Raw genomic sequence first — 12,481 nt, forward strand, 5'->3', positions numbered from 1 at the left:
TAATTTCATTAGCCGGGTCTTGGTGACTTTTGTGCTATGACATTACGAAAGAATCATTGCATAAAATGTTAGAATCTGACATATTCTAAAAGTGGCAAGAATTTGGTATTCTTATACTAATAATAAGGATTGGGGATTGTGAAATGAGCTTCATTGGAAAAAATTTTCAATTGATCTATTTCACAAAGTATGGACCATAGGAAACCAAAGTGTGCATGCTTGGAGCATGGGACAATTGTGGTTATAATTCGAGTAATAAGTTGATCTTCTGAAACAGTAAGCAATGAATAATGAGTAATCAATATGGTGTTTAAATAAAAGTGTTTTTATTTACGCTCAAAAGTTTTGGGGCCATATAGGATTAATATTATTATTGTGTTTCACTTTGCATGTTTTGGCTTCCAGAATAACTGGGTTATTCGAACCTCCACAGTCGGTCATACGTTGGAAGTAGGTATGAAGGAAGACTTTCATGAATTTGTCTGTAGATTGTCTAAGGTGTTTAGACATAGCACAAGTTTGCTGTAGAGCTCATGAGTGCTTTGATAAGATTAAAGTATTGGATTAAACCCACGCTCACTTGAATCACTTCATGGATTTATCACGGGTGATTAGTGAGACGATAACATTGTATATTCTTGAAACCGAGATGTGTGAGTTGTTATTTGCTGGTCGGTTGCACATTGATGATAAGTAAACGCACCAGTAACTTGGTGTTATAAAACTTATTGTTTTGTGTGATTTGATTAGTAGGTGCAATCAAGCATTTGAGTCAAAGTTTATCCATTCCTTTTACCTAAAGTGGGATAAAAGCGATATCTGTGGGCCCCTCAATGATTTTGTGATGACACCCTAAGCGCTTGGCCAAGCCGGGACTAAGTTGATGTGTTCAATTGTAGTCTGTTGTCAGTCGTCATAAATTGGATGTCGGGAAACAGTATAGAGAGAATGATCAAATTCATGTCTTGTGTCTATACGATATCTTGAGAATGGAGGAATATATGATCCCTTATCTAAAGGACACGCGTATCTAATAAGATCAGAGTTGACAGCGGCTTTTGAAAGCTACGATTGCTGATCAGGTTCTGAAGTTATGCAAAATAGTTATTAGACTTATCCAAGTGGGAGACTGTTGGATTAGTGTCTAAGTCTATAACTATTTTGGTATGTGCTTGACCCGATTGTGAGCATGGTCCTTTTAGGTTGCCTTCACCATAGTAATATGTAGGATGAATTAAGGAGAGAAAGGTTTAATTATGATTTATTAATATATTACAAGAATAATATATTAAAGGAGAAATCATATTGTTTAATTAATATCAGTCAAGAATTAATTAAGAATTAATTTAGTGGCTAAAAGAGATTAATTAAACTTAGGGGACTGGAATTGTAATTATAGGATAATTGCAATTGGGCTATGGATCACCTTGGAATAAAAGGTTGGACGAATTCTATGGGGAAGCCCGTTAGAAATCGTCCAAGGCATGTTCCAGAAGGGGTCCATGGGCTGCTTAGGGCTTAAGCAGTCAGATTAGAGTTTCCTAGCTGTAAACCCTAATAGCCAGCATATATAAGGAACCCTTATGGCCCCAAAAACGTGGTGAATACTTTCTTTAGGGTTTCCAGCCGTTTTTGGTGCCTCCTCTCTCCTCCCTCTTCATCCAAGTTGCTTAGTGGTGTTTGTGACTCGATTAGAGGTGCAACACTTGAGGCACTAAGCTTTCTGAAGCCAATCAAAGCAAGGATTGATTGTTATTGCTATATAACAATCAAAGGTAATTACTAAACCCTTATTTCAGTTCTTAATTGATAGATCTAGGGTTTATAGCTTTGGATATTCAATTGCATGTTTATTAGACAAACTAGATCCAAACGCTATTAGCGTTTGCATGTACACCATAGGAATGATGTATTGCTCGAAACCTATCACCACCAATCAAGGAAGCGGTGGGTGAGAGTGGACACCCATTCAATTGCCATTTTATAGGCAATTTCCTTATACCCCCCTTATAGACCGGATTCGTGAATGAGGCCTACTAATGGTAAGACTAGCTTAATCTTATACATACATATATAATAGTATAAGGACTGAATTTTAAACTTGTAAAATTCTAGGGTTAGAATTTAAATATTTCAAAATTAAACCTTTAATAAAAAAAATTAAATTCTAGAACTTGAGGGAAAGTTTTGAACTTTTCAAAACACACAAGATCAAATTGCAAATAATTCAAATTAAACAATTAATTTATGATTATCTAAATTTTACCTAATCCAATTTCATAACAAGATAATTCATCAAATAATTCAAATAATCAAACATTATCTTATAGGACAATAATTATTTAATCAATTGATAATTATCTTTTATTTTGACAAGGATAATCACATAATATCAATAAAATTCGGATTTTATTAATCAAAAACGTGTTTGGTAATTCTCCTACAACAAAATAAGTAAAAATCCCGATTTTCCCTCTGTCTGACAGCCTGACTCGCCGAGTTGCCCTCTGGACTCGCCGAGTTCATCAGGTGACTCGACGAGTTGGTCAGGCAGAAGGAAAAAAATCAATTTTTCAAGCAATGAATAAACACATAAGCATTAGATACAATTGAAACCAAGCATGACTCTGATACCACTGATGGGTTTTACACAAAAGAACATTCCTATGTGCACATACAAAACCCTAAAGCTTGGTTCTAGGTTTCTCTATTGTACATGCAATTCATCCAAGACTTGTAAACTCTAATCTAGCATACTACAAAACTTGAGATCTACATAAATAACCAAGTAAGAATGTTACCACTTGATTGTAGCAAGGATCTTGAATCTTCAAAGCTTGTGAAAACCTAGCACCTCAAATCTGATGCGTCTAATGGCTTACAAACACCAAGGCAAGCATGATCTTGAAGAGAGGGGATAAGAGGCACAATTTCGGCTATGGAACTCTCTAGGGTTTCTGGTAGCCGAATTCTGATGCCCTAGGGTCCTTATATACTTGTGCTGCTATGGTTTCAGTCAAAACCCTAATTGGATAGCTTATGCCTTAAGCAGTTCAAAGAACCTTCCAGAATAAAGGCCTTGGACGAAAATTAGATGGGCTTCCACTCTAATTTCGTCCCCCCTTAATCCTTAGGGTTTCACAGCCCAAAAACTGAATTATCCAATAATTGCAATCCAGTCCCTTAAGTTCAATTAATATCTTTTGATCACCAAATTAATTCAAAATTTATTCTAGACCAACATATTAATTAACTAATATGATTTTTCCTTTAATATATTATTCTTATAATATATTAATAAACCATATTATCCTCTCTCTCCACTAATCATCCAGTCAAGTTGCTTTGGTGAAGGCAACCCAAAAGGACCATGCTACTATCGGGTCAAGTACATACCAAATATAGTTATCGGCTTAAACACCTAATCCAACACTTTGATCATTAATCTCACTATCAATAGGGATAGCAGTTGAGGTGATGCATAACTTCTTACGCCTACCCATCCTGCTATAACACTACAACATATAAGTACATGTTATATCCAGATATAAAAGTTGCAGCAAATTCAAGGAAAGAGAGAATGAGGCCACCAAAACCACTAAAGAAATTGTGCTATATAGCTCCTTACAGATATATAGAAGTTGCAAATGGAGTGTGATTCAAGAAATCAGACATGATATATATAGATCCTTATAGATTTCAGTTCTCCATGTGAGTATGTTCTATTTTTCTACATATTTTTCTGATTAATCCATGTTATAATCTTTATATGCTTAAGGTAGTTTTATAATCTTAAGGTAGAACGTAAATCTTATGTTAAACAAGATTATTACTTTCATCTATTTCAATTCTTCACATTACACATAAATCTAATATATATTACAACGGAATAACGATTGATTTAGAAAATAAGCTTTTCAAAATGCATTAACCGATATCGAACTTGTCACAATATTAATCCATGACATAAGACTAAATCGTGTCTAATAGAACACAATAAGAGTAGGAATAGAAAGTTAGCAGCAGAAATTGAAAACTCAGCTTAGTGTACAAGAGGATTGCAACTAAAATAGACATGAAATACCTGTTAGGGGAAGAGATGTCAACGTTGTTCAAAAATACCGCATTGACGATGGCGCAGGGAGATGACGACCTGGAGTGCGGCGTTGTGATTGTGCGGTGACGATGAACTGGAAGACGGCAGCGACGAACTAGATGATGGTGTGGTGATGGTGTAGTGACGAAGACGGGAGGGTGGTGACCGTACTCTCAAATACTCGTTATCAGCGGGAGTGGGTTTACGTCTGAACTATTTAGATCATATCAGAATTACATAAAATAATTTCCCTTCAATAAAAAATACAATTAAAATATTTTTTTTATCTAAATCTTATTCCATTAAACCTTACAGTGGCACATTTCTTTGAATAACTTATAAACCGAACTCTATTAAAGGTTAATTAGTTTTTTATAAATAACTTAGAAAACGAAGTAGCCGATCGTTTATGTATGTCTAATAATGTTTTTCAATTTATTAACTTTAAAGGTCACCACATTTATCTTTTTGCAACAACAACAACAACAACAACAACAACAATAATAATAATAATAATAATAATAATAATAAAGTAATATTTTTAATAACACAAAACTTTTAATGACATATTAAAACATCAGGTCATTAATAATTATGAATATTAATGGCATAAATGGTTAAGTGCCATTAAATCCATTAAATTTTATAGTTACACATAAAATATGTCACTATAAACATGCTATAGTGGCACATCACGCATATGCCATTAAAAATGTGTGCCACTAAATGACATTTCGTTTGTAATGCCTCCGCCAACATCCCCACGACCATAATCGCCACCACCACCACTACTATCACCTCTGACACCAGCTGACCCGACCACTGTCACCTCCGTCACATATACCACCGCTACCTCTGTCACCACCACCTCTTTTGCCACCAATTGACATAATCATATATGATTACTCAATCTGTGAACAGACATATATGTATAATCCTCTATGATTAGGTATATACATATAAACATGTATAATCATATATAATTATACCTCTCTGTCATATAATTTATGTGGTTTTTTGCACACCCCTAACTAGGCATAAAGGTTATTTTTTTAGAAATTCTACAAATATTGTAAAACAGTTGTTATTAGTGTTGGTCATTTATTTATGGAACGGAAAATCTTATCTAGTTCTAAACAACTCTTGAACTCACTTATGTCAAAAACGGGACTTGAACTTTCGCCCTTAAAGAGGGAGGAAAACATCTGATACCGCTGAGCTAGAAACTCTTTGGTTGTTGGAAATTTATATATCGAGCACATAGCTGGTCGTGGAACCATATTTTAGGCAACTAACATATGTAAGGAAGAAGAATCGTCATCTAAAAGAAAGCTTATTTATTCAATATTTAATTTGTTTGGTTATGGAAACAACCTTTAAATCCTTATTTTATAAACAAGTAATGCTTAAACATAACTTAGCAACTACAATTAGAAAGAAAAATGGAAAAATAATATTGAAAGTATGTTTTTATTCGTTACTTTGTCAACCGAACACTTTGTTACACAAACTACTCCTGGTTCACATGTGCAAATGAATGCAACAACTAAAAGAAAAGCACCAGTAACTCTCTAACTTTAACTAATGCATTATCGCATAAAATGCTAAGAGAAGAGTTTCTTTCAACATAATTTGGGTTAGTCCAATAATATTTTTCTCAAGTATTACGATTAACCAACATCCCTATGTAATAAGAGCCATAGTTAAAAAGAATAATAGTCATCGTGTAAAGTGGGATGAAAACCCTCATAATATCTTCATAAACAACTTAATTCATTAAGTTGTAGACTTAACAAGAATTCATCAAATTTGGGTTCATCATTAACCCTTTCAATCCATCATGTAATTCACATACAAGCATAGTAATGGACTTCTTAAAACTACTATAACACCCACAACATGATTTCATCTCCAATTTATGGATTGAACCTAAGGTTTCAGCAAAATCTAAAATTTCCCCAAAATACAACACAATAAGGATGATGAATTGAAGATAGGTTTACCTTAATGTGATGAATTGATGGATTAAACCTTGTTAAACCTTTTCTCCAAGCCTTCGTCAGAACTCTAGAGGTGAAATCTCAACTCAAGTATGTGTTTTGGGAAGAGTATTGACTGAAATAACCGACGAAGGGCTATTCGTATGTTTTAATATGTCGGCATTTATGCGTCGTGTAGCATTTATCTATATACCATGTAGCATAATAATCATCACTTTTATTATAGAAATGTACTTCTAACACGTCGTGTTACCTTTATCCTATGTGTCGTGTATTATCAAAGTATGTTACCTTCTCATAAAATAACTTAAAGGATTTAGGTAAAACAAATAAACTTAAAACTCTTAAGTTCACATGCAACCTAAAGGATCTATGTTTTCACTATTGAGCCTATAACTACGAACATCAAACAAGAAACCCTAGAAACCCTACTTTTTCACTATTGAACCTATAACTATTAACATCAAACTATAGCACAGCTTCATCCCATATACCAAGATATATAACTCAGTCTAGTGGGACGACATTGGTGCCTTCGACCCACAAGTACAGTGAGTAAGGCTCACCTCAAAGTCTAGAAGATATCTGAACTGATCACTACTCTAAATATCGGCTCTACTGGTCACCTATACAAAAAATAGAGACCAAGTCTCAATCTACTACTCAAAATACTTTAAAAGACGTAGAGTCGAGCTTGGTCAAAGTCAATAGTCAACGATCAAAGTCAACACTGCATAGTCACCTAGTCAGTCATCACGTTGTGACCTTAATAAAACAAAACAGTCGTGATACTTTCATTCTGACGTCGAGACACCCTACATATCATGTCATGATAAGCGCTCTGGACAGATTGATGTATAAAGCTCATAATCCTTTCAGCCATGCAACCAAAACTTCGAGAAGGTCTTATCTACTTCAGAATATCATAAAAATCGTGGCTTTGTAGACATATTTGTCCAATGAATGTCTCAACACAAGCTAAGTCTAAAATGGTGCAAAATAGGGCCAAGATCTCATGCAAAAACCCAAGGCTTTATAAAACTTTATATCCATGACCTCTAACCACAAATGGACCATCGGGATCCATAAAGTTGGCAACTTTATACAACCCTAACACTCCTACTAACCAGAACATGAAGAAAACCATTGGGAAACCTATATCTAAGCACTTGTAATCATAAATTAACGAACTCTGAATACTCACAAGGGTCCAGAGTGTAATAAAAGATAATGGTGAGGCATGCAAGTTGAGATGATGTACCCAATGCTCTTCCACTTCTTCTTCATTGCTAGAAATCACTACAAATGGAGCTCAAAATCAATTATGGAGAATTAAGGTTTCAAAGGGGAGTGTTAGGAGGTGACAGAGGCTGAAGGTGGGTTAATAGCCCTCACTTCCTTTAAATACGAGAAAAATCCTTGAAATTAGGGTTTAGATCGCAACAAGTCTCTCATCGTGACCTATAAGTGGTCTCGCCGTGACCATTTAAAGATATGTGTGTTTTCTTCCATCGTGGTCACGTCGTGACACATAAGTGCTCACGTTGTGACCAGGGTTTAAACTAAAATTTCGATCAAAGGTTCAGAAAAAATGTTTACTAGGATTAGGTGTTATATCTTGGGACCAATTTTATAATATCCTCAAATAAAAGGATTGTTACATAATTTTATAGGACCAATTATATAATATTCTCAAAATATTGGCAACTAATTGAGAATTTTATGGAATTATAAAAAAAATGCATGAGTTTCAAAACATTATTGGTAATCATATGTCTTGTTCAATAATGAAAACAAAGAGTTTTGATTTATTTGACCATCAAGTTATAAAAAATTATTCGATTTAGCGATTGAAGATCGGATCACGTGAAGTTGAACCCTAAGTTTGAGTTTCGACTCATTTTGCCACTTATAACCTACTATAGTCGATTACTTGGTTCCCTTGCCCATGTGAAATCCTAAATTAGTCTCTAAACTTCAGACCATGCTAAATGAGAACTTAAACTTTGAAATTTTTAAATAAAACTATTTTTTTTTTCAATTTTTCAATTTTTTTATTCAAAACTAAATTTCATTTTAATTTTTTTTTCGTATTTTTTATTTGTAAATTTTATTTGTATCTTTTTTTATTTTTCCTCAATTTTTATAACTTTTTTTGACATTTTAAAAAAAAAAGTAAATTGTATGAATATATTAGAGTATATTATAATTTTGATATTTGAGTTTTTGTTTTATATATATTTTTTAATAATTTTGGTTATTTATGGTTTTTCTAATGTATTTTTTATTTTTATTCAAGAAATGGAAAAATTTTAACTTCAAAAGAATGAAAAAAATAAAATAAGTTGGATGAAAATTACAAATATAAATATCAAGGTTGCAAAAAACGCTCGACGTTAGCTAGTCGGTGGACTGTGGTCAAGGGATTAATCGGCTAGCCAGAGATTAATCGGAGGATTAATCGGGTACCATTAATTGCTAATTTGTTGAATTTTAAAAAATTAAATATGACTAATATCATTATGTATGCAGCGATTAATCGCTAGGCGCCCTCTAATCGGTCGAGTAGCGCCTAGGGATGAATCGGGACCTAGTCGAGATTTTTACAACAGTGATAAATATATAGAAGGCTAAAATTAGTAATAAATAAGTTTACATATAAATGCCTACATAATTTATTATTTTTGATCTAAACTTAATGTCAAAATGACTAAATAAATAAAACTTAAAAGCGACTTTTTTTTTTCATTATATTTTTTCATTCTTTTGAAGTCATAACTTTTTTTTATTTACTTCAATAAAAATAATAAAAAAAATTAGAAAAATAATAAATAATAAAAATTCTAAAAATAAAAGAAAATAAAAAAAACTCCAAAATTGTAATATACTCTAACGTATTCATATATTTTTATATTTTTTGAAAAATATCAAAAAAATTATCAAATCGATCGAAAATTAAAAAATAAAATAAAAATATGAAAAAATAAAATAAATTACTAAAAAAAATAATATCAATTTTTGTTTTTAAAAAACAAATACTAATAAATAAAAAATAAATAAAAAATCTAATTTGGTGGTTTAATTTAGGATGTGATATGTAAGTATGTGAACCGAAACTTCAACAGATCGTAAGGTAAGGGGTAAAACGAGACTTCAGGATCCAATATCAAGTTATATGACTGGTGGATAGTAAACCCTAATCACCAATTCTTCGACATCTTACCCCGACGAATAAACGACTTGCTGCTTTCGATTGTAAGATGGGTAAGTTTGTAATCTTCATAAACTCTGTTTTTGGGTAGTCGATTATCAATAACAACGTATCCACTGGAAAATAGAAATAAGGAAACCGATTTTCAGAAGATTTGTTACATGAGTTCGAATATGAAGGATGAAATCTAGTTTTTTGCCAGTAGAATGTATATTTTTGTTATCATGCAAGTTGTTTTAAGTTAGGATTTTGTTATCATGCAAGTTGTTATATAAGTTACATTTCCTGAAAAAAATGCTTACAACCATTAAATCATGAGTTGTGTAAATAAAACAATTTCTTTATCATGAGTTATGTTACAGATCCTGAGATCCTCCATTTATAATTAAGGAAATTAAGAAAACTAATATCCTGACATGTCAAGTTGATCCATTTTTCTTATTGCCTTGTATTTTCTTTTAAATAATTTTATCCTATTTTCTTCTGGATCTAATGACAGAGAATCATAGCGAGGGGCTTGTAACTTGTGTTGAGGAAGATAGAATCAGTAACTTGCCTAAACACTTGATAGAGTCAATCTTAGAGGGACTTCCTGTTCCAGACGTTGTCAAGACAAGCATTTTATCAAAAAAGTGGAGGTACAGATGGACCAAAATGAGGGCGCTGGTTTTTGACAAGCAGTTCTTCAGAAAATATGCAAAATACGGAGCTTTTGGTGGTAATGGGTTTACAAGGATCATAAACAAAGTTCTGATCCTTCACAAGGGTCCTATCTCGAAATTTCTTCTCCATATACCACCTAAATAAGAGTTTGATGATAGTTTCGAAGAAGTTGATCAATGGATGATGCTCTTATCAAGAAACGGAGTAAGGGAACTCATTCTTACTGATTCAAATCAACGTTATGAACTTCCTTCTTATGTGTTTTCTTGTCTAGAATTGACAAAGTTGAAACTGAGAAACTGTTTCTTTAAGCCACCACTTAAGGTTGAAGGATTTCTCAATCTTAATGATCTTGAACTCTGGAATATTGATTTTAGGGCTAATTTGTGTGGAACTCAGATCAACCTACCACAGCTTAAGAAGTTGTCCATGTCTTGGTGCACAAATGTTTACAATTTCAACATCAATGCTACAAAACTGCAGGCTTTGATTGTCATACGTTGTCCTGACGCCATGTTACTTCGCTTATTGCAGAGTCCATACCTTACTCTGATTTGTGTATCTTTTCAGAAACCCATAGAAGATAATGTACAAGTTGAAAAAACGACATTGCCCATTATGTTAAGTAACTTGCGCAAAATTGTAGTTTTATATCTCGACAGTTTTTTCTTTAAGGTATGATACAAAGTGAACTTCTAATGTTTAAACTTTGGTCTTTTCTTTAGGTAAGTTAATATCTCACTTTCGCTTCACAGGCTTTGATTGCAGAAAAGATTCCAAAATGGCTTCCGCATCCGGTCAATAGTTTAAAGAGATTGTTCTTTGTAGATGTTAAACTTGATGATTTGGATCAACTTCATGGTGCTCTTTGTTTGCTTCGAAACTCCCCAAAACTAGAAAGTCTGTCTGTGATGTCCTTCAACATGGTAAAGTAACTTGTGCTAAAAGTATATTTACTAAAGTTGGATGCTAACCATTGTTGTATTTTTATGTTTTTTCAGAATCCCCAAGCTATTTATTATGATGTGGAACCAGCTTCAAATCATTTGGAATCCCCTAACTGTTTGGATTGTAGATTGCATCGATTGCAAACTGTGAAGATAGAATGTTTAGAAGGATCAAAACCGGAACTGCTTTTTATAAAGTTGCTTCTTGCTCATTCCCCTTCTCTCCAGAAGTTTACCATCACAACAAGTAGAGCTCTTAATGCTAAAAAAATAATTGACATCTGTAAGGATGTTATGCGGTTCCCTCGAGCATCACGAAAAGCAGAAGTGATCTACTCTAGTTAAACCTGTAGACATAATTTTTTAAGAATGTTTAACAACATTGTAAAGTAGGTTTAAAAATTAAACTCTCTACCTTATGAGCATATTTGCATTATCATGTAATTTGAAATGTTCCTACTCGTTTTGATTTTTGCTTCCGTTGCTTCCATTTGGTGTGTGATAATTGATTACACATGTAAATAGTTGTACGCAGGAAGAAGAGACGATCTTTAGGATTTTGAATGAAAGCTATGTTTTACAATTTAAAACTACCATTAAAGGTTTTAGGTGTGGCTAAAGGGTGTTTGGTTTTGTTAATGACAAAGAATATGGAATATTGGTGAATAATACTGGGTATCACACCATTCATTTTGCATTAATGATACTTGGTTAATGTTGAAAGTGATAATCAGAGAAAATCACAAAAATACTCATATAGTATAGCCACAAATTCGGAACTAATCTAGTGCCAAACAATGGTTCACCATATTTAAGGTATTTTTTTTTTAGAAATTTGTTAAAATTTCAAACTAAAGTGCATATCATATCAAAATATCTCTTGATCATAATGCAACACTTGGAATTTGCTTCATGTCTCGAAATGGGCAAGCAAGACTCCTAAATTCTTTGAACATGTTTTCTTTGTGTACAAATATATGGTTATTTTTTTAAAATGTTAAATTTACAACTTTGCCTTGCCTTTGCATTGCACGGTTGTATGCATTACAATGTTGTAAAAAGTTACAGAATTATATTTAAATTTTATTGTAAACTAGACGAATGCCAATGCCTTATGAAAAATACAATTATATACTTAAATTATATATGAATATATATGTTATTAAAAATTATCACGTCATTATTAAGTTTGAAATAATAATTTTAATATTAAATTGTTAGAGATGTGAGGGTCGTGCTAAGCAGGATCCACATAGGGTTTTTAGTTTATTTATTTTTATTTACTTATTATTATTATTATTATTGTTTTTATTATTTTTATTATTATTATTATTATTATTATTATTTTGGGGGGGGGGGGGTCTACAAATATTGTAAGACAGTTGTTATTATTGTTGGACATTTAAATATCGAACACATACCATTGTGGGCAACAATATTGCGGGCCACTAACATATGTAAGGAAGAAGAATTTGTCATCCAAAAGAAATTTCATGATTTAAAGACTTTGCTTGGTTATGGAAACAACCTTTAAATCCTTACTTTATAAACAAATAACGCGTTA

General features: G+C 32.6%; 1 protein-coding gene across 1 annotated transcript; it reads left to right on the forward strand.

Annotated features, from left to right (window-relative positions):
* The first annotated feature begins 9,799 nt into the window (after window positions 1-9,799).
* LOC145122235 (F-box/FBD/LRR-repeat protein At1g13570-like) lies at window positions 9,800-11,262 on the forward strand. The gene is made up of 4 exons (XM_079057873.1): window positions 9,800-10,032; window positions 10,129-10,645; window positions 10,726-10,896; window positions 10,972-11,262. Exons 1-4 carry the CDS (start codon window positions 9,800-9,802, stop codon window positions 11,260-11,262), a joined length of 1,212 nt encoding a protein of 403 aa, XP_078913999.1.
* Window positions 11,263-12,481: the final 1,219 nt, after the last annotated feature.

This window comes from Lactuca virosa, chromosome 1, assembly GCF_052849685.1.
Source record: "Lactuca virosa cultivar CGN04683 chromosome 1, Lactuca_virosa_CGN04683_v6, whole genome shotgun sequence".
Taxonomy (NCBI): domain Eukaryota; kingdom Viridiplantae; phylum Streptophyta; class Magnoliopsida; order Asterales; family Asteraceae; genus Lactuca; species Lactuca virosa.

What these genes read in the sequence shown, in the direction of transcription:
- LOC145122235 (XM_079057873.1), top strand. Translation starts at nt 9,800, where the DNA reads ATGACAGAGAATCATAGCGAGGGGCTTGTAACTTGTGTTGAGGAAGAT. An exon ending in GGAGCTTTTGGTGGTAATGG is followed by an intron (nt 10,033 to 10,128) that starts GTTTACAAGGAT and finishes GTTTGATGATAG; the next exon opens with TTTCGAAGAAGTTGATCAAT. An exon ending in TCGACAGTTTTTTCTTTAAG is followed by an intron (nt 10,646 to 10,725) that starts GTATGATACAAA and finishes TTCGCTTCACAG; the next exon opens with GCTTTGATTGCAGAAAAGAT.